Genomic DNA, 26064 nt, shown 5'->3' with positions numbered 1-26064 from the left:
TAAAAATGAAATCCAGATAATCACAAACTCTCCACAGCATTTACTCCCTGACCATTTTCTACCGGTCAGAGCACTTTTGTGAAAACCTGAACATTTTTAGCAAAATCTTAAGAATATCGTGTTTCTTCTTAAATATCTAGAGCTAACTTATTATTTTTTTTTATACATCTTTTCTCTGTAAGTTGAATCTGGGACACTGTATTATATTGAGTAACTGTTAGATTACTTTGTCATTTGTTAAATAAGCCTGGATTTTTAAATGAGGGGCCCAGAGGAAGGGGTCTAATATTGACTGTGAGCCATGCCTGTCTGGACATGTGGCTGTCTCACGTAGAATCTGCCTCTATGTATTGTCTAAGTTTTGAGAGCTCTGTGAAAATGGACATTTTTAGTCCCATTTTATAGAGAAAATAGGCAGAGAGAGGTTGAGAGTTTTGCCCATGGCCATGTAGGTGATGATGGGTAAAGTGAGGATTTGGACCCACGTTTGTCCAACTTCAAAGACTATGCTCCTGTCATTTATTCAGTTACGGTCATCTTTACACTGCTTTTCACTGGACCCACGGGGTAGAATTGTGTGGGAAGGTCAATTTCACAGTCATAAAGCACTAATTCTGCCAAACATGGAGATGCCTGGGAGTTTGTTTTGTGTTGGGACCTCTCTTACTGGGACAGCATTTGTTGGGAAAGAGATCATTTGTGGTGAACTTAAAAACCGCCTTCTGCTAGTCATGTGAGGAGAAGTATAGCTAACGGGCCTTTAATAATTATCCAATTTTATATTTTGGTCCTCTGTTACTGATCATGTTGACCTTAAATATAATTTCTTCCCTTTTTCCCCCCATGAATGATGTACTCTATCCCGATAATTCTTACTTACTTTTGAGGGGAAGTACCAGATGTAGAATACTATACTTTTATAAAAACATACTCTTTTCTTCCTCTTCTTCCTCCTCTTTATCAATATTTCCATGTTTGCCACACTGCTTCAAAGATGTCAGATATCTCACTGGAAGCAATCCAAAACTTTGGGGGAAAGGAATGGTTACCTTTGCTTTTCCCTGTCTCCTGATTAATTTTGATATCCAGCTACAGATTGACGCCCACATTGGGAGAATTCTCCATGGCTTAGCTCCACCTCATTCTCTGACTTTCCCCACCGGCTTGCTGTTCCTTTGCATTTGGCCTGCCTTCCTCTGTCCTTCCCCCACCCTCGCCCTGGGGTCTCTTCCAGTTGTATTAGGTATTGGGCTTAGTTAAAGCTGCTCCATCCCTTTGGAATCTCTCTCCCCAGTCCAGCCGTTGAGTCACTGCCTCGTTTCAGTTCTTGCCTAAACACAGCTCTGCATACTCTTGCAAGAAAGAGTTGCAATGCATCAGCCTCTCTTCTTTCATGTTTTACTCTGGTGCAATCTCTAGGAGCATTTTAAAAATCTGTATTCCTTTAACATTTTAGGTTCTGTTTATTTGTTTCTTTGGTTCTAGCGCCTTAATCTCTTTGAGAAAATGTTCTTTATTCAAACTCAAAGTATTTTATACTTCAGTGTATAATGGTTCCTGATAACAAAATAAAGTGAGCTACATACATGTGATAAGGATAATTTGTAAGAGTACTTCACTATTAACATTTTTAAATGTCTTAAGTAGTGGGTCCTTGACGTGGTGGCCATCTCCATGAAGTGACCCTTCTACTACTGAAATATCTGAACCCTTTTAAGAAATGTATCCTGAGAGCCTAACAAATTGGCCAGCACTGTACCACTTGCTAGGTTGCACCCACACAAGATATAAGCTGAGGAGGACGGTGCAGATCCAGCCCATGCTCTGCTTACCAAACACTATGTCCTGGTGCAGAACACACCCCAACAGATCACCTTCTTTTAGTCCCTGCACAGGGGCTGATGGGGCAAGGTCAACCATGCTTGGACATGCATCATTTGATCTCACCACAATCCTTTGAAGTTGGGATTACTGTCCTATTGTCTCAGTACTGGTCAGGAGAGGCTGGATACTCTGTGGAACATCTCATCAGAGAGAGCTGGGGTTTAGATCCAGCTGTAATGATTCCAATCCAGTACTCCTTCCTTCTCCCCAAGGCCGAATCTTCCTTGGAGAAGATCCACTGGCCCAGTGTAGCAAACATTCTTGAAATGAGGATATTATAGGTACCAGTAATCTTAAGGTATGGAAATTGAATCTCTTGAAACTACACTCCAATGTTTATTACAGTCTCTTCAAGCGATTGTTCATCTCTGAAGCAGCTCCAGTGGTGAGATTTTAATTGACAAGAAATATAAGCCATGATAAGTTGGAAACGTATCATTCCAGCTTATATATTTATAGAGAGATCTAAAACCAGTTGTCATCACAGCTTTATTTTGAGTATCAGGAAAGTGCTATGTTAAAACTGAGGATTTGCGAGGTAAGTTTTTCAGGTAAGTCTCCAGATAAGTGTTCTCAGTCAGGTCAAGATTTAGAAGAGTACAGTATCTTGCAGTCTGTTAATTCTTAACAATGTTTAACAAAGGCTTTTACACCATTGATTGCAATAATTTTTTGTTGCAGAAGTCAAACCATGAACATTCATGGAGTAATTGTAATGATTTTTAGATAGTCTTACCTTCTGATATATAGTGCTAATACAGGTATGCAGATAGGAAAGGTCGGGTTATTTTCATGCCCCCAGTCTTCTAAGAATCATGGTGATTAGGACTTGGAGTAGCTCTATTTGTTTTTCCCTTTTCTCTCTAGTTTGCATAAGTCCTCACCTCTCAGGCTGAGGTGAGCATCTCTGGTGATGTTGATTTGAGGGACGAGGTGTGAGACACAGGAGATGGGTAGGAATGCGTCTGCCCAGACACAGTCCTGTAGAGATGTGAGAACAACAGAAGTACTTGGGGTTTCTCTAGTGTGTAGTAATTTGCATTTCCTAAATCAAGTAATGCAACCTGTCAGTGTATACTGAGCATGGAACCCTAGACCTGGCAGAAACCCTAAGAGTCATCTACTTCATACCCTGAGCATTCCTGAGAGATGGTCCTCCAGCCTCCATTCCCAGGAAAGATATTGACCTCTTCCATAATCCTTTCTTCCTGTGATTTGCAGCCTTTAGTCCTGCTAATACCTTCACCATGCAGCTAACTTCAAACAACAAGTTTGTTTAACATATCTGAACTCTGCCATCTGTCTTATTATCTCTACTTTCTTCAGTTGATACTCACAGGACCCGGTTGCCAGAACCTTCCTTGTTCTGTTTGGACAACTCTAGGTGGGTCATACATTTGCTGAATCCTAGAAGGGACATGTGGGGTTAGAGTGTCCCCTATCTGCAGCCAGAGGTTGTGGGAACTTTTTGAGGAGCTTTATCACATTGATCGACGGACAGGATAGATTTTTCTTTCTGACTTGAAATAGCTAAATATTGGGTTATAAAGTTGGCACATTTCTCCTGGATTTCTAATAAGATATGCCTTGCAATGAGAGACAGGCTTTCTCTGAAAATGTGGTGAGTGATTCACATAGGAGAAATTCATTTGTATTTTTTTTGTTTGTTTCTTTTGTTTTTAAAAATTTTGCATTTTATTTTATTTATTTTATTATACAGCAGGTTCTTATTAGTCATCAGTTTTATACACATCAGGGTATACATGTCAATCCCAATCTCCCAGTTCATCACCCCCCCACCCTCCCACTGCTTTCCCCGCTTGGTGTCCATATGTTTGTGCTCTACATCTGTTTCTCAATTTCTGCGCTGCAAACCGGTTCACCTGTACCATTTTTTTAGGTTCCACATATATGCGTTAATATACGATATTTGTTTTTCTCTTTCTGACTTACTTCACTCTGTATGACAGTCTCTAGATGCATCCACATCTCTAAAAATGACCCAATTTCGTTCCTTTTCATGGCTGAGTAATATTCCATTGTATATATGTGCCACACCTTCTTTATCCATTCATCTGTCGACGGGCATTTAGGTTGCTTCCATGACCTGGCTATTGGATATTGTAAATAGGGCTGCAATGAACATTGGAGTGCATGTGTCTTTCTGAATTATGGTTTTCTCAGGGTATATGCCCAGTAGTGGGATTGCTGGATCATATGGTAATTCTATTTTTAGTTTTAAAAGGAACCTCCATACTGTTCTCCATAGTGGCTATATCAGTTTACATTCACACCAACAATGCAAGAGGTTCCATTTTCTCCATACCCTCTCCAGCATTTGCTGTCTGTAGATTTTCTGATGAAGCCCATTCTAACTGGTGTGAGATGATACCTTATTGTACTTTTGATTTGCATTTCTCTAATAATTAGTGATGTTGAGCAGCTTTTCGTGTGCTTCTTGGCCATCTGTATGTCTTCTTTGGAGAAATGTCTATTTAGTCTTCTGCCCATTTTTGGATTGGGTTGTTTGTTTCTTTAATATTGAGCTGCATGAGCTGTTTATATATTTTGGAGACTAATCCTTTGTCCGTTGATTCATCTGCAAATGTTTTCTTGCATTCTGAGGGTTGTCTTTTCGTCTTTATGGTTTCCTTTGCTGTGCAAAAGCTTCTAAGTTTCATTAGGTCCCATTTGTTTATTTTTGTTTTTATTTCCTTTACTCTAGGAGGTGGGTCAAAAAAGATCTTGCTGTGATTTATGTCAAAGAGTGTTCTTCCTATGTTTTACTCTAGGAGTTTTATAGTGGCTGGTCTTACATTTAGGTCTCTAATCCATTTTGAGTTTATTTTTGTGTATGGTGTGAGGGAGTGTTCTGATTTCATTCTTTTACATGTAGCTGTCCAGTTTTCCCAGCACCACTTGTTGAAGAGACTGTCTTTTCTCCATTGTATATCCTTGCCTAAACTGTCATAGATTAGTTGACTGTAGGTGCCTGGGTTTACATCTAGGCTTTCGATCTTGTTCCATTGATCTATGTTTCTGTTTTTGTGCCACTACCATATTGTCTTGATTACTGTAGCTTTGTAGTATAGTCTGAAGTCAGGGAGTCTGATTCCTCCAGCTCCGTTTTTTTCCCTCAAGACTGCTTTGGCTATTCGGGGTCTTTTGTGTCTCCATACAAATTTTAAGATTTTTTCGTTCTAGTTCTGTAAAAAATGCCAGTGGTAATTTGATAGGGATTGCATTGAATCTGTAGATTGCTTTGGGTAGTAGAGTCATTTTCATAATGTTGATTCTTCCGATCCAAGAACATGGTATATCTCTCCATCTGTTGGTATCATCTTTAAGTTCTTTCATCAGTGTCTTATAGTTTTCTGCAAACAGGTCTTTTGTCTCCCTAGGAAGGTTTATTCCTAGATATTTTATTCTTTTTGTTGCAGTGGTAAGTGGGAGTGTTTCCTTAATTTCTCTTTCAGATTTTTCTTCATTAGTGTATAGGAATGCAAGAGATTTCTGTGCATTAATTTTGTATCCTGAAACTTTACCAAATTCATTGTTTAGCTCTAGTAGTTTTCTGGTGGCATCTTTAGGATTCTCTATGTATAGTATCATGTCATCTGCAAACAGTGACAGTTTTACTTCTTCTCTTCCAATCTGTATTCCTTTTATTTCTTTTTCTTCTCTGATTGCTGTGGCTAGGACTTCCAAAACTGTTTTGAATAATAGTGGTGAGAGTGGACATCCTTGTCTTGTTCCTGATCTTAGGGGAAATGCTTTCAGTTTTTCACCATTGAGAATGATGTTTGCTGTGGGTTTGTTGTATATGGCCTTTATTATGTTGAGGTAGGTTCCCTCTCTGCCCACTTTCTGGAGAGTTTTTATCATAAATGGGTGTTGAATTTTGTCAAAAGCTTTTTCTGCATCTATTGAGATGATCATATGGTTTTTATTCTTCAGTTTGTTAATATGTTGTATTACATTGATTGATTTGCATGTATTGAAGAATCCTTGCATCCCTGGGATAAATCCCACTTGATCATGGTGTATGATCCTTTTAATGTGTTGTTGGATTCTGTTTGCTAGTATTTTGCTGAGGATTTTTGCATCTATGTTTATCAGTGATATTGGTCTGTAATTTCCTTTTTTTGTAGTATCTTTGTCTGGTTTTGGTATCAGGGTGATGGAGGCCTCGTAGAATGAGTTTGGGAGTGTTCCTTCCTCTGCAATTTTTTGGAAGAGTTTGAGAAGGGTGGGTGTTAGCTCTTCTCTAGATGTTTGATAGAATTCGCCTGGGAAGCCATCTGGTCCTGGACTTTTGTTTGCTGGAAGATTTTTAATCACAATTTCATTACTTGTGATTGGATTGTTCATATATTCTATTTCTTCCTGGTTCAGTCTTGGAAGGCTATACCTTTCTAAGAATTTGGCCATTTCTTCCAGGTTGTCCATTTCATTTGCATAGACTTGCTGGTAGTAGTTTCTTAGGATGCTTTGTATTTCTGCAGTGTCTGTTGTAACTTCTCCTTTTTCATTTCTAATTTTATTGACTTGAGTCCTCTCCCTCTTTTTCTTGATGAGTCTTGCTAATGGTTTATCAATTCTGTTTATCTTCTCAAAGAACCAGCTTTTAGTTTTACTGATCTTTGCTATTGTTTTCTTTGTTTCTATGTCATTTATTTCTGCTCTGATCTTTATGATTTCTTCTGCTAACTTTGAGTTTTGTTTGTTCTTCTTTCTCTAGTTCCTTTAGGTGTAAGGTTAGATTGTTTATTTGAGATTTTTCTTGTTTCTTAAGGTAGGCTTGTATAGCTATAAAATTCCCTCTTAGAACTGCTTTTGCTGCATCCCATAGGTTTTGGATTGTCTTGTTTTCATTGTCATTTGTCTCCAGGTATTTTTTATTTTCTCTTTGATTTCTTCAGTGATATCTTGGTTATTTAGTAACGTAGTGTTCAGCCTCCATGTGTTTGTGTGTTTTATGTTTTTTCCCCTGTAATTCATTTCTAATCTCATAGCGTTGTGGTCAGAAAAGATGCTTGATATGATTTCAAGTTTCTTCAATTTACTGAGGCTTGATTTATGACCCAAGATGTGATCTCTCCTGGAGAATGTTCCGTGCACACTTGAGAAGAAAGTGTAATCTGCTGTTTTTGAATTGAATGTCCTGTAAATATCAACTAAATCTATCTGGTCTATTGTGTCATTTAAAGCTTCTGTTTCCTTATTTATTTTCATTTTGGAGATCTGTCCATAGGTGTAATTGAGGTGTTAAAGTCCCCCACTATTATTGTGTTACTGTCGATTTCCTCTTTTACAGCTGTTAGCAGTTGCCTTATGTATTGAAGTGCTCCTATGTTGGGGGCATATATATTTATAATTGTTATATCTTTTTCTTGGATTGATCCCTTGATCATTATGTAGTGTCCTTCCTTGTCTCTTGTAACATTCTTTATTTTAAAGTCTATTTTATCTGATATGAGTATTGCTACTCCAGCTTTCTTTGATTTTCATTTGCATGGAATAACTTTTTCCAGTCCCTCACTTTCGGTCTGTATGTGTCCCTAGGTCTGAAGTGGGTCTCTTGTAGACAGCATACATATGGGTCTTGTTTTTGTATCCATTCAGCAAGCCTGTGTCTTTTGGTTTGAGCATTTAATCCATTCACATTTAAGGTAGTTATCGATATGTATGTTCCTATGACCATTTTCTTAATTGTTTTGTTTTTGTTTTTGTAGGTCCTTTTCTTCTCTTGTGTTTCTCACTTAGAGAAGTTCCTTTACCATTTGTTGTAGAGCTGGTTTGGTGGTGCTGAATTCTCTTAGCTTTTGCTTGTCTGTAAAGGTTTTGATTTCTCCATCGAATCTGAATGAGATCCATGCTGGGTAGAGTAATCTTGGTTGTAGGTTCTTCCCTTTCATCACTTTAAGTATATCATGCTACTCCCTTCTGGCTTGTAGAGTTTCTGCTGAGAAATCAGTTGTTAACCTTACGGGAGTTCCCTTGTATGTTATTTGTTGTTTTTCCCTTGCTGCTTTCAGTAATTTTTCCTTGTCTTTAATTTTTGCAATTTGATTACTATGTGTCTTGGTGTGTTTCTCCTTGAGTTTATCCTGTATGGGACTCTGCGCTTCCCGGACTTGGGTGGCTATTTCCTTTCCCATGTTAGGGAAGTTTTCCACTATAATCTCTGCAAATATTTTCTCTGGTCCTTTCTCTCTCTCTTCTCCTTCTGGGACCCCTATAATGTGAATGTTGTTGCATTTAATGTTGTCCCGGAGGTCTCTTAGGCTGTCTTCATTTCTTTTCATTCTTTTTTCGTTATTCTGTTCTGCAGCAGCGAATTCCACCATTCTGTCTTCCAGGTCACTTATCCATTCTTCTGCCTCAGTCATTCTGCTATTGATTCCTTCTAGTGTAGTTTTCGTTTCAGTTATTGTATTGTTCATCTGTGTTTTTTTGTTCTTTAATTCTTCTAGGTCTTTGTTAAACATTTCTTGCATCTTCTCCATCTTTTCCTCCATTCTTTTTCTGAGGTCCTGGATCATCTTCACTATCATTATTCTGAATTCTTTTTCTGGAAGGTTGCCTATCTCCACTTCATTTAGTTGTTTTTCTGGGGTTTTATCTTGTTACTTCATCTGATACATAGCCCTCTGCCTTTTCATCTTGTGTATCTTTCTGTGAATGTGGGTTTTTTTCACAGGCTGCAGGATTGTAGTTCTTATTCTGCTATCTGCCCTCTCTCGTTTGTATTTTTAAGTTGTAAAAATCACTTTAATCTGGGAATAAAAATGTGGTTCAATAGAGTCAGCCTGTGTCCATGTGATAATGTCTCATGGAGAAGTAGAATCTTCCATTCTGAGAGAAGGTCATCCCGGATTCTAACGTCCTTTTCAATGTGGTTGTCTCCAATGTGGCCTTTTGGTGTGGAGGGGAGATTCTTTCTCTGCCTTCTTTTACTCTAGATGCTTCCTGCATCCAGGTAAGACGTAGTGGTGCTGAGCAGTCTCTTGTGTGAGAGCCCTCATCTGGCCACAAAGACATCTCAGGTGGAGTTTCTAGCTACACGTTGAAGTCTCTGCATTGTTAAATAACTAAAGGGGCGTACATGAAACCTTGTGCCTTGTTATAAGCCTGGTTTCATCCCTTGCAGTCTGTCCTCATACTGTGCAGACCCAGTTTTGAGAAGAACACACAGTGTCATGGTACCACCTACGCTGCCATTTATTTAATCGATTTGGATGGCTTGTGCTGCTCTTGGAGGTGGACCCGCAAAACAAGGCCATGGGATAAAGCGGCCTGAATCCTGTAATGAAAACCTTGTACATTTTTGGAGGCCTGGTCAGGAAAAATGATTTATTTTTGCCTTCCCAAATAAAACATTCTCGGAATCCAAGGTGAAAATTGGATTTTAACTGCTACTAAAATTTAGAGCATATAAAATCGGCGAGTGTTGAGAGTTTTGCTTGGTGAAAGGAAGAACCTAGAGAGTCTGTGACAAGAATGGACTACATGGGATGTGCACTGGTGTCTTATGTCAGTCTGACTGATAAAACTGGAAATAAACCATAAGCAAATTTTGGCAGTGGACTGCAACAGTAGACACCTCTGGCCTCTCACTGTTGTGGCCTCTCTCATTGCGGAGCACAGGCTCCGGACGCGCAGCCTCAGCGGCCATGGTTCACAGGCCCAGTCGCTCTGCGGCATGTGGGATCCTCCGAGACTGGGGCACGAACCCGTGTCCCGTGCATCGGCAGGTGGACTCTCAACCATTATGCTACCAGGGAAGCCCTTCTGTGTTCTTAACATAATCATTTTGTTTCCAGTCTTATGCCTGGAGCACTGTTCTTTCTTCCGTGCTTCATATTTCAGATTTAAGCCTTCTGTGATTAAGGTAAAGGAGTCTGGGAACTACCTCAATCCAGCCAGTGTGTGCTCTTCTTCCCTCAGGTTCTCCATTTTGTACAAGTGTTCACACTCCCTTCCCCTTTCCCCCCTCCCCTCCTCCTGCTTATCGTACGCTGTTTTTGGAGAGCATACAACATCCTGTTGAAATCATTAAAAACCACAAAAACCTAAGGAATTCAAAGCTATGATGTAACAAAAACTTCATTAGCTGAGCTGAGCCTTCTCTCATTTTGTTTTACAATTGGGACATGTAGTTACTTAGAGCCTCGTTGGGAATGCTGCATGGGTAGACCTGGTGGGAAAGCAGCACTGTCCCTGGAGGCCTGCCAGGTGACTGGTGTCTACTCACTGCTGCCTTTCTTCGAGTCACCACCTGCCCCAGCTTTTTGTCCCTGAGTTCTGCTTGCTAGCCTGGGCGAGTTTACTAATTTCCATGGTTTTTCCCAGAACCACTGCTTGCTTGAGTGGATGGCAACTAGTTTGTTGGTTTCCTAGTTCCTCAGGTTGTTTGCTCCTTTCTTCCACATTTATTGAGCGTTTATTTGCAATGTGTACTGTGTATTGGGATATAAATAAGCTACATCTGTGTGTTTAATTAAAATGCGTAGTGGAAGCAGTGGAATTGTGTAGAAAGTGCCCCGGAGTAGAGGGGATGGTTGGAGGAACTTGCTGAAATTGAGGAGAGAGGAGGCTTTGTGGTGAGGGTTCTGCAGGGCTGGGGATTAAGGGATAAAGAAAGTTTCTCAAGGCAAAAGAAGAAGGAAGGGCGTTCCAGAGAGGAGAAACTTTTGGAAAGACAGTTTGTACAGAAGATAAGGAGTCCTTTGGTGTGCCTGAAGAATGGATGTAGAGAGGTGGAAGGGGACAGAGAGAAAGATTGTCTAAGGTGAGAACAGGAAGGTCCCATGTATCACGCTAGGGAGATTGCAGTCTGCAGACAGTGGAGAGTCGCTGAAGGTTTTCAATCAGAGTGATGTGATCAGACTGGTCTTTGGAAGGATGACTCTGGAAACCATTTGGAGAATCTTACAGAGACTGAGGCAGAGGAAGGCAGAGGGACCCCTTAGATCTGGGGCGTGGGCTTAGCCTGCACAATAGGGATGAAGAGTCAGGTGGCCCTTCCTGCACAGCTGGCCTCCAAATCCGTACACAGAGCAGAATCTGTTGTCCTAGAGCCTTCCCAACCCCACTGAGTTGGTCTGACTTTAGGATCCTGCCTCTCAGCCTTTTCTGACCTTGGTTGACCACAAGGTGAGATGGATCTTCACATCTGTCAACTCGTGTTGCTCAGGTGGCCTCTGCGCCTGGCTCTTCTGCCTGCTGGCCTGACTTAAACCTGCCAGCACCTTCCTAGCTGGGCTGACTTCCCTGGGTCAGGATGCCTGGAGCCTTTTGTCCAGAGCTGATCTGGCTCAGCCCGTGATCATATCCTGTCCCTGCCCAGGCCTTGGTGTTACAGGAGGACCAATGGCCTCTTTAGGTGGGATCTGTGCCACATTCTCAAGGTCTCTGTACCTGCCTCACCCTTACAGCCCTGTTCCCTGAGTGTCCACGGCAGAGATTTCAACAGACAATTAAACCTCAAATTTTAAAAGTTTATCTTTTATTAATTTTTAAAAAATTTTTTAAATTAATTTTTTAATCAGAGTATAGTTGATTACAATGTTGTGTTAGTTTCTGCTGTACAGCAAAGTGAGTCAGTTATACATATACACATATCCACTCTTTTTTAGATTCTGTTTCCATAGAGAACATTACAGAGTATTGAATAGAGTTCCCTGTACTATACAGTAGGTTCTTATTAGTTATCTATAAAAAGTTTATCTTTTAAGTTTTGAGGTTCTTACTAAGGAAAACATGACATTGGAAAGTTAAATTTTATAAAGCGCTCTGAACAGTGACAGGTTTTCTGAAGACCCTAAAAATGCCAAGGAGCTCTTGGAAATATGCATGTTTACTTGAGTGCGGTATTGTGTGCTGGTGTTTGTTCTGAGGTTTTAGAGGTCTCCCTGCACACCCCCCCACCCCGCCCCGTTCTGTGTCAATAACAAGGGAACTGTTTTATAATGTGGCTGTGAAGCACAGCAGTGCTCTGGAGCTGGGCATCCTGCATTCAATTAACCTTTGTATTTCACACCTCATCATTGCAGTGTGGCAAAGCGCTTCCTGGCCTTTCAAAGCAGGAGGACTGCTGTGGAACCGTGGGTACCTCCTGGGGCTTTCATAAATGCCAGAAATGCCCCAAGAAGCCATGTAAGTGATGTATCATCATTCCTTTGCAGGTTAATGTAACGTATCTGTTTCCTTATGATTACAGTTTTAATGGTGAGACATTAGACTTCAAAGAAATCGTATTGAATTGTAGAACGTAGTGTGATAAGTTGCATTTTCAGAAACCTTGCAAGTCTGAGAAAGCTTTCACATGGATTCTGTTTATTCAACTGAATATTAGGCAACTGATAAACACAGTTATCAGCTGCCTCGTCCAGCCGGATTACTTATTTAAAAAAAAAAAAAGTCTTTAGAAAGGGGATGTGCTATAAGTAGGCTCTGTTTTCTGAGGTGAAAGAAAAATAAGATCTCTTTTAAAATGATAATTAAATTTCCAAACCCTATAAAAAGTCAGAGCAGTTGCTGTTTCTTAAATTACATTCCTTAAATGAAATTTTTATTAATATCCACGACTTCTCTTGTAGTTTTTATTACACTATAGGTTTTCAAATTTCACTGAAAGGAAAAGCTAAAATGGAGAAATGAATGATTGCCGATTTGTGAAAGAGAAACTTACAGTCACTAGGACACAGTGCTTTTCTCCTTTTCCTCTTAGTTGCTACTGTTAAACTATCACATTTTCGTGACATGAATCTCTGTTGACACCCACATGCATTTAGTCTATAAAATTTGTTGTTCAGAACCTGTTGAAGTGAATAAATCCAGATGTACATCTTTCTATTATTTTTTTCACAATTTTTCTAATACTTTTCAGAAGGCCAGAGGTAACTTGTTTTAAGTTGAGCTTTTTTCCTCTTATTCGTCGTGTTTTTGCCAAGAAAGCAAGTGATGTTTTTCTCTTCATCATCTTTTGCTTTGTGTTACTGAAGATTTTTATAGTTTTTTTTAATAGTTTATGCGGCAAGGATTTTCTCATTGGCTTCAATTGGCTAAGTTTTATTTACCCTTCTTTAAACGTCTGTTGATTTGATTGATATTCTCAACTGCCTTTTAAACCTGTTCAATCTAGAATCTGCCATTTTAGAATCACTGCTCCATAGGTCTGTCTTACATACTGTTCTTCCATCGCCATCATAATTTGTTTTAAATAAATTGTCTCTCTTCCTTGTCTTTCAGACTTACATGTTCTCTAAATCTTTTGATGTCTACGTTAATTTCACTTATTTTCTTGATAATTGCTCCTATCTTCCTTTAGAGGAATAATTTTTGGAAACACCTACTAAAGTTTCTGATAATTAATGAATTCTTCATATAGGGGGGGAAAAAAACCACGTAAATAAAGACATTCAGTACCGAGACATTGTCCCCAGTGGACTTTCTCTGAGTTTCTGTAATGATTACCAACGTGAATTTCCAGCAAGTGGGTTGAGTGTGATGGTCCTGCCTCACTGAAAGATCCATCTGCCTAAAATTATTGTGGCAACCTGACTGAAGGGACATCTAGGGGACATCTGGTATGATTTCAAGAGCATGGAGTTTAGAGTTAGGTAGACCTGAGTTTGACTCCAGCTCTGTCATTTGCTGTGGAGTCTTACGGATCATGAAACGAGTCTATATTTAAAATGTTGAAGAAGCATTGCCTTTTAAAAAATGTCTTCCCTTCATTTTTGGGTAAGTTTGTCTTCAGGAATATTGTGATGGGTGGTATGTTTCCCACTGCTAAGTCTAAGGGCTGAGGAAAGAAGTCCAATTCTTACAGCTTGGTTTTGGGGCTACATTTATATTCACTAATACTTTTTCCATTTTATCTCTTATTTTTCTTTTCCATTTCTCCCCTTCTCTGTGTATCTTTTGCTTATTTAGCTTTTTCTCTTTCCTCTTATTTCCAAATCCCAGCGTTGCAAGACAGGGACAGAAGTTAAGAGTAAAGGGAATCATACTGTTGTGTTTTTCTGTTTTGCTTTGTTTTTTAATCCCTAACTCCTGACCTTCTATCATTTTCTATCTAGAATTTTATCATCTGGGGATAAATTCACTGCTTTATATGGTTTTATATCTTAATATGATAATTTAAGTAGAATGTGAAAGTACAAAGTTGCTATCACTTTTTTTTTTTTTTTTTTTTGCGGTACGCGGGCCTCTCACCGCTGCGGCCTCTCCCGTCGCGGAGCACAGGCTCCGGACGCGCAGGCCCAGCGGCCGTGGCCCACGGGCCCAGCCGCTCCGCGGCACGCGGGATCCTCCCGGACCGGGGCACGAACCCGCGTCTCCCGCATTGGCAGGCGGACTCTCAACCACTGCGCCACCAGGGAAGCCCAGTTGCTATCACTTTTAACTAAATGCTGATGAAAATAAGGTCATATATGGGCTCGCCTAATGTATAAATTGAAGACATTGATTCTGTTTCACGAAGAGCAATGCAGATTATGAATGAAGTAAACTATTAACATCTTGACATTTTCTCCTTCTGTGCCGTCCTATGATGTGACTCACTCCCAAGAAACACACTCAGGGTCACATTCTTCCTGTGTCATTTAACAAACTTGCCTTGGTTGGTACTAATCTAAATCATACTCGTTTTGGTAAAGAGCGGACTTTCCTTGGCTTTAGACGCTAGGGTTCTGTGTTCCATGCCTTTTTTTTTTCCACTCAAAGTAGTTCAAAATTCAGTTTTCAGGTGGCTGTTATTTAATGTTTTGAAGTTTTTGTTTAGCCACATACAGAAGGACCTTTCACTGTTGATCAGTTCTTACTGTGAGAATGTAATTTTAAATCTGCAGATAATTTCATTAGAAAGTCTGTACTCTATTAAAAATGTACTTGGTATGAACAAGTCGCTTGTCCTTTAAACATTTTTAGAAGAAAATTAGCATCAAATTCTAAACGGAAGAGGAATTTAAGATCATCTGGTCCAGCTCTTTCTGCCTTGAGGTAGATGACTGTTAATTTTTAAACAAGATATGATCTCTCTTTTGCCTTTGAACAATTCACAGCCAGAGATAGCACAGTCTCTGTAGGTAACCTGCTACAAGGTGTCCTTGTTATATGGGATAAGACTGGACATGTGGCCAAGAGCCTGAATGGGCGACTCCCCCGTACCAACCTCTTTTTTCTTTTAACCCAACATTTCCAGATTCCTCACTTTAACCATTTTCCGGCAGGAGAAATACGGCAAAGAAAGGAAGTAATAGAGGAGACGAATGCCACTAGTAAATACTCACGCTGTTCGCTAGTGGTGAGAAGAAAGAGCATGTGTTAGGAGCAAAATAATTTAATTTTTCCAAAGAAAATTTCCATTTTACTTGCAACTTTCTTTTTTTTTTTTTTTACTCCTTGTTCAGGTCTTCGAAGTGGTTTGACCATTCATCCTATTTTGATGACAGCCCATCTTCTGTTACTCATTGTCTTAATAAAATAACACCTTATTGCAGGAAACAATGATATCTGGGCTTATTTTTGTCAGGCATTGCAGTAAGCATTTTGCATAAATTATCTCTAAACTCCACAACAACCCTGACCTGCTCAGTAGATGGGGATACTCCCATTGTACAGAATTCCATTTGAAACCCAGGAGGCTTGTCTTCCAAGGTGGCAGAGCCAAGATTTGAACCTAGGTCAACTTGGTCCCAGAACTTAAGCCAGAGAGTTCTCGGGTATCACGTTAGGATGTCAGAATTTCAGTGACTAGGATTTTGTTGATAAATTGGTGACCGCGACATTTGTATTGTTGATGAGTTTTCTGAGTTGATGAACCATACAACTGATCAGAGCAGCCCTTCACCTCTCACAGCTTCCTCTCCTCACCTTCTATTCTTCCCAGCTTCATGGTATAAAGAATCAGCTCATCACTGGAATATGTGAGCCTGTAAATGAGGCGAGCATACAATTTATTGTCTAAACTGGGACACTTTTAAAAGTGAAATGGAGTGCTATTGATGAACTTTGCTGGATCAAAGGTATCACCAAGGGTTGTATGAGGCAGACCAGGATGTATAGTCACCCTCTGTGAATTTATAAGAAAATTCAACTCCCTGCAGTTAATCATTGGGGAGGAATTGATTCTTTTTTTTTTTTTTTTGGTAATAAATAATCACTAATTGGAAGAAAATATAGAACAGTCTTATGTTTCTTTGAGCTAACATAATCAAGATTGACAACTAATTGAGATTTATGTCTGTTGCAAAATATGAGGTATACTGAAAAACAAGGAAAATGTGAAAGAAATGCATATACCTTGGGTTGGTATCTTAGAAATAAGATCACTGATGCTTTATATGGCTTTGGTTATCACATATAGTAGTTTAGGGTTGTAAGAATTTAAACTAAGCATGTAACATAACTGTTTCTTCTTTACAGCTTATCATGGATATAATCAAATGATGGAATGCCTACAAGGTTATAAACGGGTTAACAACACCTTTTGTCAAGGTAAGATTAACTGACTTCATTGGTGTACGAGCTCAACAGCTGTTTGGCTTTTGCGAGACCCGAGTTGCTTTGCCATGCTTGGTTCACTAGCCCGGCATGTGAAGGTTACGCAGAGAACCACCTCTTGCTCCCTCTGTTTACGAAATAGAAGTTTAGTGTGTGGTTGCTAGAATTACTTCACTACCATTTAAACTTTATGGAACTTTTCCCCCTCCTGTCTATTTGTGATGAAATCCAGGAGAGTTGGTATTACATTATGGAGCCCTCTGTGGGCTCCACGCTAGTCACCTGCTGTCCACGTGTGGGTGTGTGTGCATGTGAGCACGTACATGGACCTGGAAGCGCTACTTCTTTACTGACATATGATTGGGCAGCACAGTCCCCTTTTTTCTTTCATCAGACTATTTCTGGCTACCTTGAAGTATTCAGGTATTAAATATCAGAGCAAACACACATTTCTTAGTCAATAGGGTAAAACTATGTAGTTAAATGTGAAATGCCCTGAGTGCTTTTTTTTTTTAACGTATTTATTGGAGTATCATTGCTTTACAATGGTGTATTAGTTTCTGCTTTATAACAAAGTGAATCAGCTATACATATACATATATCCCCATATCTCCTCCCTCTTGTGTCTCCCTCCCACTCTCCCTATCCCACCCCTCTAGGTGGTCACAAAACACCGAGCTGATCTCCCTGTGCTATGCGGCTGCTTCCCACTAGCTATCTATTTTACGTTTGGTAGTGTATATATGTCCATGCCACTCTCTCACTTCGTCCCAGCTTACCCTTCCCCCTCCCCGTGTCCTCAAGTCCATTCTCTACATCTGCATCTTTATTCCTGTACTGCCCCTAGGTTCTTCAGAACCATTTTGGTTTTTTCTAGATTCCATATATATGTGTTAGCATACGGTATTTGTTTTTCTGTTTCTGACTTACTTCACTCTGTGTGACAGTCTCTAGGTCTGTCCACCTGACTACAAATAACTCAATTTCGTTTCTTTTTATGGCTGAGTAATTTTCCATTGTATATATGTGCCACATCTTCTTTATCCATTCATCTGTTGCTGGACACTTAGGTTGCTTCCATGTCCTGGCTGTTGTAAATAGAGCTGCAATGAACATTGTGGTACATGACTCGTTTTGGTTTTTTTGTTTTGTTTTTTTTAAATAAATTTATTTATTTATTTTTGGCTGCATTGGGTGTTCGTTGCTGCACGTGGGTTTCTCTATTTGCGACGAGTGGGGGCTGCTCTTAGTTGCGGTACACAGGCTTCTCATTGCGGTGGCTTCTCTTGTTGTGGAACATGGGCTCTAGGTACGCGGGCTTCAGTAGTTGTGGCACTCAGGCTCGGTAGTTGTGGCTTGCGGGCTCTAGAGCGCAGGCTCAGTAGTTGTAGCACACGGGCTTAGTTGCTCCGCAGCATGTGGGATCTTCCTGAGCCAGGGATTGAACCCGTGTCCCCTGCATTGGCAGGCAGATTCTTAACCACTGCGCCACCAGGGAAGCCCATGTGGTACATGACTCTTTTTGAATTATGGTTTTCTCAGTGTATATGCCCAGTAGTGGGATTGCTGGGTCGTATGGTAGTTCTATTTTTAGTTTTTTAAGGAACCTCCATACTGTTCTCCATAGTGGCTGTATCAATTTACATTCCCACCAACAGTGCAAGAAGGTTCCCTTTTCTCCACACCCTCTCCAGCATTAATTGTTTGTAGATTTTTTGATGATGGCCATTCTGACTGGTGTGAGGTGATACCTCATTGTAGTTTTGATTTGCATTTCTCTAATCATTAGTGATGGTGAGCATCCTTTCATGTGTTTGTTGATGGCCCTGAATGCTTTTGTTCAATGTATATGGAAACATACAGCCGAGGGACCTTCAGAAATCATCCAGTTCAGTGTCTATACTTTACAAGTGAGGATATTCAAGCCCAGACTGGTTAAATGACTTTCCTGTGGCTAAATAGAGCTGAAGTTGTAACTCACGTTTACCAGTGCCTAGTTTAGTATCCATATATGATAGCAAATTCGTTTCAGTTACTTTGGGAGGTGCCCAGTTAATGCTGCTCATTTCCCAGTACACATCTAGGATGAAGGTGGTGGTGTTAGTAACTTAAGTGTACTTTGGAATAAATGTTGAAAGAGACTCCAAGAGTCTTATTGAACGAAAATCCATATCAAAACACAGCACGTGTCCTTGGACTTGTGGTTTCGGGCTCTCTCTTCTTGGCCAGTATGTGTTTATAGGGCTGAGTAGATTTAGGTAATGTTAACAATATATAGATTAATCCCTATTAAAGTGGTTCACGTCAAAGGAATATCTTAATTACCTGAGAATTTTCTCAAGTAAATTGTCTCTATAATACTGTGTCTGTTTAACTTTTATGATTTGTAGAGCTTTTACTGACTTAAAAAGAATCTTTTTTTTTGAAATGCACATAGATATACCATGTCTTTAAAAAGTTTTGCCTTCAAATATTATAAGCCCTCATCCTAGATGAAAGAATGTTGGCAAAGGAGAGGTTGCCCAGGGTGCTTTTTGAGAAACATCTGCAAACCTGTAGTACTGCTAGGTACATGGGAGTAATGGGTTAATTAACATTATGTAAGAATCAGTAGAATTTAAGATATTATTAAAAGTTCATATTATATGGATGGAAGGTTGAATTAAATGGATGGAAGAATGAATAGATGGCTAAATGTATATTCTACAGTATAAACCAAGTTGTTTCACAGATTTGGATAAAAATACATATGAAGAGCCCTAGCCCATTACGAGGATGTGTTAGTAGAAGCAGAATGAGCGGGGCATTGGAAGTAATGACCTTGTACTATGCCAATCAGACTGAATTTGGGGTTTGGGTATTTGGTGTTCATTATCTTTCGGCTAATAAGGTCAGCCAGGCTTGTGAAGGGCCTGGTGTTAAACATGAGGGTGTTTAGCCTCGAGAAGTTGAGACTGAAGAGAAATATAATGGCTGCCTTACAAACATGGCTTTAAATAAATGTTTGATCAACTTTCCTACAAAACAAGACTTTTATGAGTTGCTTCAAAGGCCAAAGTCAATAGAATGGAGTTATAAGGAGGCATATTTACAACAACTACAAGCAAACCTTTTCTGTGGGTTAGAGTTCCCCATCACTGTAATGAAACACCTTTGGAAGTACTGAGCTTCCAGCACTTAGAGGTGATCCAACAGATCCTTAATAACTATTGGCTTGGGATGCTACAGGGACTTTCTATCCTATGCAGTACATAATGTTAAATAACTCTGTAGGTTCATTCCAGTACTCTGATGCCAGTATTACTCTGTCACCAAGGACAGAGGTTGTGCATGAGAAGAGGGAAATTACTTTTTGGTCTGTCGCACAATTTTTAGACATGTAGTTTCCTGAAGTGTCCCCTTGATCAGGCATATCTGGTTGCTTCATTAAGCTGTAGAAAGAGGAGGATCCTTATTTATCCTTCACCATCCTAATCCTACATGGCTAATTGTTAGATACTCTCCAGAAATGTCAGGTGCTCCTAATTTCTCTGAATGTCAAATGATGAAGAATATACTTATTTTCTCGGGGTGGGGTGGGATTTGGACCTTAAGAATCCCAATTAGAAACAGAGAGACAGAGAGTGTCCAAGCTCACACAGAAGAGGCCCAGCTAGGATTAAACTCCCAAGCCACCTCTGTTTCTGTCTGCAGTATGACCTCTTTTACCAATTTTGTATATATCTGTGAAGTATTACTAACGTAGGTACAGTATGCCATCTGTTTTGAGAATGAGTAGAAGTCAAAGCAATTAATGTCAATTTGGTTTTGTTTAATAAGAAAGGATGGTTATCTAACATATTCCTTCAACTGGCCGGTTCAAGGTTCTAACACTTCATATTCATAAAAATACCACTGTAGAGGTGGGAGTGAAAATTTGCAAGTAATCATTTGCCATCTCATTTAGCAAAATAAGATGGAGAATCCTTTAAATAATTCCTTGAGGTTTTTTTGTTTTTTCCTCTTCTGGTTTGGCTGGTATGGAGTGACCTTTAGCAAGTTTTGTTCGTACTGAGCATATCAAATGGTTCCACCTCAGTCAGTTGCACTGATGTTCAGTAACGCCAAATCCTGGCTTATGTCTGTCTCAGGAAGATATTTGCAAAACAGTGTTGTACTTTTTGGCGTGAATTCTGGAGTGAAGTATCAGAAAATTCTGTTTCATGGTGCCTCAAGAAGGCACAGATAAATTACACTACAGAGAAGATTGACTCCTAACATAATATGAATCTATTGAAATTGCTTTTGAGAGAAGGGCTTAATTTCACTCCCTTGGTGATATTATTGGTCACTAAAATTGGGTAGAACTTTCTCACATTACATATATACACTTGGATTTTCCTAGAGCCTTGAAGCCTTTTGATTTTATGCTGAAGTTTTTCAAAAAAAAGCCCATTAACCATCTAATTACTTGTGCATTCCACATTGTTCTTGGAGTTTAATGTCTTCTCAGTTTACAAAGCACATTTAAAATTAAAGTGATTAATAACTAGAATTACATTATTTCCTTCAACTAAGTGAATTAATATCCTGAAACAACTTTTCATAATGGCCACTCCGTAACAAAGAACCAACTGTTCACAAGTTAATTTGAGGAGCTTTCAAATAATTGCCCTAAAAGTTGGGTTTTTTCCCCCTCCTTTCTAGTGGTGCTACAATTATCTTTTCAAAGGAATGATTTATTACATATAAACACATGGAGCTCTAAAACCTTGCCTCACTACACTCAACATTATGGAATTGTTATAATTTGCTTCCTTTATCATAACAAACAATACAATTAAATTTCCTGGTGGATCTAGAGCAGCTTTTGTCATTTGATTATTATTCTAAAGTTTTGATGTAGAACTAGAATTAAATGAAGTAGTACCTCATGGAAATGATCATAGGAACTCCTACTTTCATACTTCTTCCCTGCATTTTGATTACTCATTTGCCCATAACTTTGCCATGAAATAAATGAGTTCTTAAAAATTAGGTGTAAATCTAACTTTTAAAACTAGAATTGGGTTCTGAAATTACTTGGGGACCAGTCTTTTCAGTGAAATCTTTTATTAAAAGCAAATACCTCTTGATATGCTAAAATCACTTACCTGTTTGATTTTATAACTGTAAATTAATCAATCTACTGTTTTCTACATTTTTAGCATGTGCAGAGGTGCTGCGGGCAATGCCAAAATACATAGCTAGAAGACGTCTACACTTTTAGAATCCAGTGTATGCGTATTCCTTTTTCGAGAATAATTTTGAGATCTTTAAAAAATATTCCATAATCCACAAACATTAGTTGGTGGAGCACTGCTGAGCTACAGACTGAGGATATGTGATGAATGATGAATAAGACATTGGTCTTGCCCTTTGGATTTAGTGTAATTAAATCAGTTTGAATCAGCAGGATGTGATTTGCTTTGTTCACTCATCCATCTAGCTGAATTTCAGCTGCCTCCAGATGAGCCTGTTAAAACAAGTATGAAAGAGCTGTTCACATAACTTTCTTTTGGCATTATTTTATTACACTGGTTATTCTGCTTTAATAAAATAAATTTACAGCACAGATACACTAAGACAGTAATACTCTATTAAAACTTTCACCGCAGGTCTCCTTTTTGATAGAAAGTCCCCCGAAGTGCATCTAAAACTGAATTGTATTCAGACCATAGAAAAGATAATGCACTTTTTTTTTCAGGGGCATATCTCTGTCATTAAGTGAAACTCACCAATCTTGGTTAATAATCCACATAAGGAAGCTGTACATGGAACTTCTTGGTTATGAAGAGCTTGTCTGGACTGTAGCTTACATTTCAGACGTCTTAATGATCATCAAAAGATTGCTTGTGAATGGAGTATGGTGAACACATAGAGAAACACTGGTCTTTGAGTGCTTTGAGGGGACTAGAAAGTACAGGAGAGACCCTCAGGAAAACTGACTTGGCTGGAGAAAAGAACGTGGCCTATGGCATAGTGTTGGGTTAAAACAGACAGGTAGGATGAGATGAAGTGATGCCTAATTTTAAGACAAATTTCTTATGTTTCTTACGATTAATTGCATGTATCATTTGTAATATATTGCATGTATCATTTGTAATATAACGGGCTTTGTGATACATGCTGGGAAAACAGCTGTTGGATTTACACTTCTTTTAACATAGAAATGTCCAAAGGCCATTATGACAACTTCTTGCACATTTAAAAGAAAATGGATTTGTGGCTTAGAGAAGAGTTACCATTTTAGAATTATCTTCAAAGGTATGGTTAATGTAAATAGTCTTTTTCATACAGTTAATAGTTAAATGAATTTACTGACACTGTATCAGTTTTTGCACTCAGCATTGTTTCTTGTGTCCTCTGCTTACTTTGTGGGTTCATGTTTTCTTTAGTGGTAGGATTGCCAGGTAAAATATAGGATGCCCAGTTAAATCTGAATTTCAGATAAACAGCAGATAATTTGGGACATGTATTTTAAAAGTATTAGTTTATCTGAAATTCAAATTTAACTGGGTATCCTGTATTTTTATTTGCTAATTTATATTTTGAGATCACATCCCTTAACAGCTCTTTAAATGAGGATCACTGAGAAGTATATACTTTACATGTCTGAGAATATCTTTATTTTGAGCTCACTCTGTAACAAGATTAGTCAGGTGTACAATTCTAGGATAACAGTTATTTTCCAACAATACTTTTGACCTACATTATACCAGTGTCTTTCTGACCTCTTTTTGATACTTTCTTCCTTTGTAGATAATGTTTCTCTCTTTGGAGATCATCTCTGAATTCTTTATGTTTTGTAGTTTTACCACGATGTGTGTCTATATTTGGATTTATCTTGATTTTACTCAGTAGGCAGAGTGTTGTGTTGTCCATCTGAAGACTCAGGTCTTTCCTCAAATTTGAAAAATGATCTGCTGTTATCTCTTAAAATATTGTTTCTCCACCGTGTTTTTCAGCTGAAACTCCTTTTAGACAAGTGTTGGAGCCTCTGGTTTTCGTGTCTCTTATAACACGTCTTTTGTGCTTTTATCCTCTTGTCTTTTTTGCTGCCTTATGCATGAATACCTCAGTTCTGTCTTCCAATTTTCTAATTGCTGCTTTACTATGCCTATCTAGATTCTATCCCATCTGTTACACTTTTAATTCTAAGATTATTTATCAGTTCCAAAATTTCTCATTGTTGTTCATAGCTAACCTGTTCTTTTTTCATTTTTTAAAATGTATTTATTTAACTTTTTAAGCAAACTGAAAAGTTTAGCTGGATTTTAGTTGCTGAGGGAGGAGTGTTTTTGCATAAATAGGTTTAGTTTGTTATCCTCAGTTGTTAAACCCACTTTTGACTGGAGACACATATTACAGCCACAGGCGTTTGTTTCTGCCAAAATCCCCTGGTCAGTAATGTGTTAAGCTCCTGGCTTCCCCTGCTGCTTTCTAGACAGCAGACCCAGAGCTTCAGTGACCACCAGGTACCATGTATTTCTATACCATTTCAGGTTTACTGGGATGTTGACCTCGTTTTTTGACCTTGATATTTTATCTGTAATTGCTTTATGTTAGGAACTGGGGTGAATGCCAAAGCATGAACTTACTGTGTTACTTTTTAAAAAAAAAAGTATCCATATCAGGATTGAGGTTTTTTTTTTTTTTTAAGAGATCAGTATCAGAATGTGGTTTTTAACATATATATATATATATATCTCAATATAATAAATTGCTTTTCCTTGAGAATACAGAAAAGCTTTTCAGAAAACTTCATATTATTTAATTGTTATCCACAGATAGTCTTTTTAACCATTGTAATTAAGCAGCCCATCAACATTAATCTATTCACCATCTGCCGTGCATTCACTCATTTGTTTTATGGATATTTAATGACGATTTAAGTGGGGGCACACTGAGAAATATATTAATAAAACTCAATTCCTACCCTTACAAAAATCACTGTCTCACATGTAATTAAAACATCAAGGCAGCAGGTAGTTAGTGCTGTAAAAGAAACGGACCAAAAACACTGTGCAGTTTCAGAGGACAGTTCCCACTGAGTTCGAAAATCACAGATGGCATTTAAAAACATATTCCTTTAAAAAGAAAAAAGCACTTTCCTTCCTATTTATAAAAATAATTCACACCTATTGTTTAATATTTAGGAACTAGAGAAATGTATAGAAAATAAAAATTACCAAATAAATGTATTTTGTTATATTTTCTACCAATCATATATATATGTATATATATACATATACATGTATATAAATTTGAGATTATATTTCATGGATACTTGTGAAAACTGTGTTTTTACTTAATAGATAATGAACACTTTCTGATATTATTAAATAACGTCCTAAAAATTATTTTAATGCTGACATAGAATCCCAGTTAATGGATATAGGATAATTCATTTAACCATTCCCCTAAAGTTGGATTTTCAGATTAGTTTCTTTTTTTCCTTTATATATATATAATGCTGTCAGGGGTGTACTTGAACATAAACCTTCACGTGAAGCTATGATTACGTATAGAAGAGACATTATTGGTTCCCAAGCTTTCATTCATCCTGTGCACATTAGGCTTCAGAGAGGGTGTACAGTTTCCCTTCCCACTAGGCTTAGAGAGCCCACGGACTGTGTCCTCCTCTCCTTCCTTATTGCCTTTTCTTTACAAATTTGAAAACACAAAAAGGGCAGTTAAGTAGTATGTTTTTCTTCATTTAGGCTTTCCCCAGGTACTTTATATTGAATATGGCTATGAGCAAGATTGTTATTTTTTTTTTAACAATCTCGGAACTAACTCCTGTTGGTTTTAATAATTTTGTCTGAGTTTTGTATGTAGAAAAATAATTTTACTTTCAAATAATTGTAATTTGGGGAAGACGGTGATATATGGGGCAGGGTAGTTATTAGGGCTGAAAGGAACTAAGACACGAGCATGGGAAAACATGCACCCGTGGAGGTGGGTAAGTCAGTTGAGGTATGCTGGGGGTTGAGGCAGGCTGAATTTGAAGTTTGTCTGGTATGCTGCCTAAGGCTAGTGAGTGTGAGCTTCTTTCAAGGTTTTATTTTAAATACATGGGAAGTTGATATAGTTGGTTAATTTTGTTTTTTCCTCCATTGACATTTTTGGTTTGCTTCAAAGATTTTGGGTTGTGACCAACTTGTCACGGAGCTAATATAAATGTCTTCAAATTAGTACAGTCGGCCCTTCACATTCGTGGGTTCTGCATCTGCAGATATGGAGGGCTGGCTGTATTATGCCGTTTGGTGCAAAGGACTTGAGCATCCACAGATTTGGGGATCTTCATGAGGAGAGGGGGTCCTGGAGCCAGTCCCTCAGGGATATCAAGGGATGACTGTAGTGAGTGCTCTGGACTCTCCCTCCCATTTTCTCTCTTTCCCATGCTCCCTTCCTCCCTGTCTCCCCATCTCTTTCAAGGCCCACTCACCTTGTTCTGGGTCTTATTGCAGTGATGGTAACAAGGAACAAAGGAGACAGTGATGATCTGTAGACATAACTATGTTTTTAGTGACAGTGATCCTGACACAGCAAGTGCCATAAAAGGTCTAAGTTTGCTAAGTTCTCTGCTCTCAAGCCCACTTTAACCCTTTTGTACCTACCCCAACTGCTTCCTCTAGTATTCTT

General features: G+C 38.7%; 1 protein-coding gene across 24 annotated transcripts in view; it reads left to right on the top strand.

Moving 5' to 3' along the window:
• The window catches only part of LTBP1 (latent transforming growth factor beta binding protein 1), a 428310-nt gene that overhangs the window by 235374 nt on the left and 166872 nt on the right, over window positions 1-26064 (top strand). For all 24 annotated transcript variants that reach the window (XM_065891713.1, XM_065891712.1, XM_065891731.1 and 21 more), the window contains 2 exons: window positions 11943-12045; window positions 16321-16392. In XM_065891713.1, the coding sequence (XP_065747785.1) occupies window positions 11943-12045; window positions 16321-16392 (175 nt within the window). The remainder of the gene's footprint in view (window positions 1-11942; window positions 12046-16320; window positions 16393-26064) is intronic.

Source organism: Phocoena phocoena, chromosome 14 (genome assembly GCF_963924675.1).
Source record: "Phocoena phocoena chromosome 14, mPhoPho1.1, whole genome shotgun sequence".
NCBI classification, from domain to species: Eukaryota; Metazoa; Chordata; class Mammalia; order Artiodactyla; family Phocoenidae; genus Phocoena; species Phocoena phocoena.
Note: the sequence above shows the minus strand (reverse complement) of the source record. Positions and strands in the feature narration are given on the sequence as shown.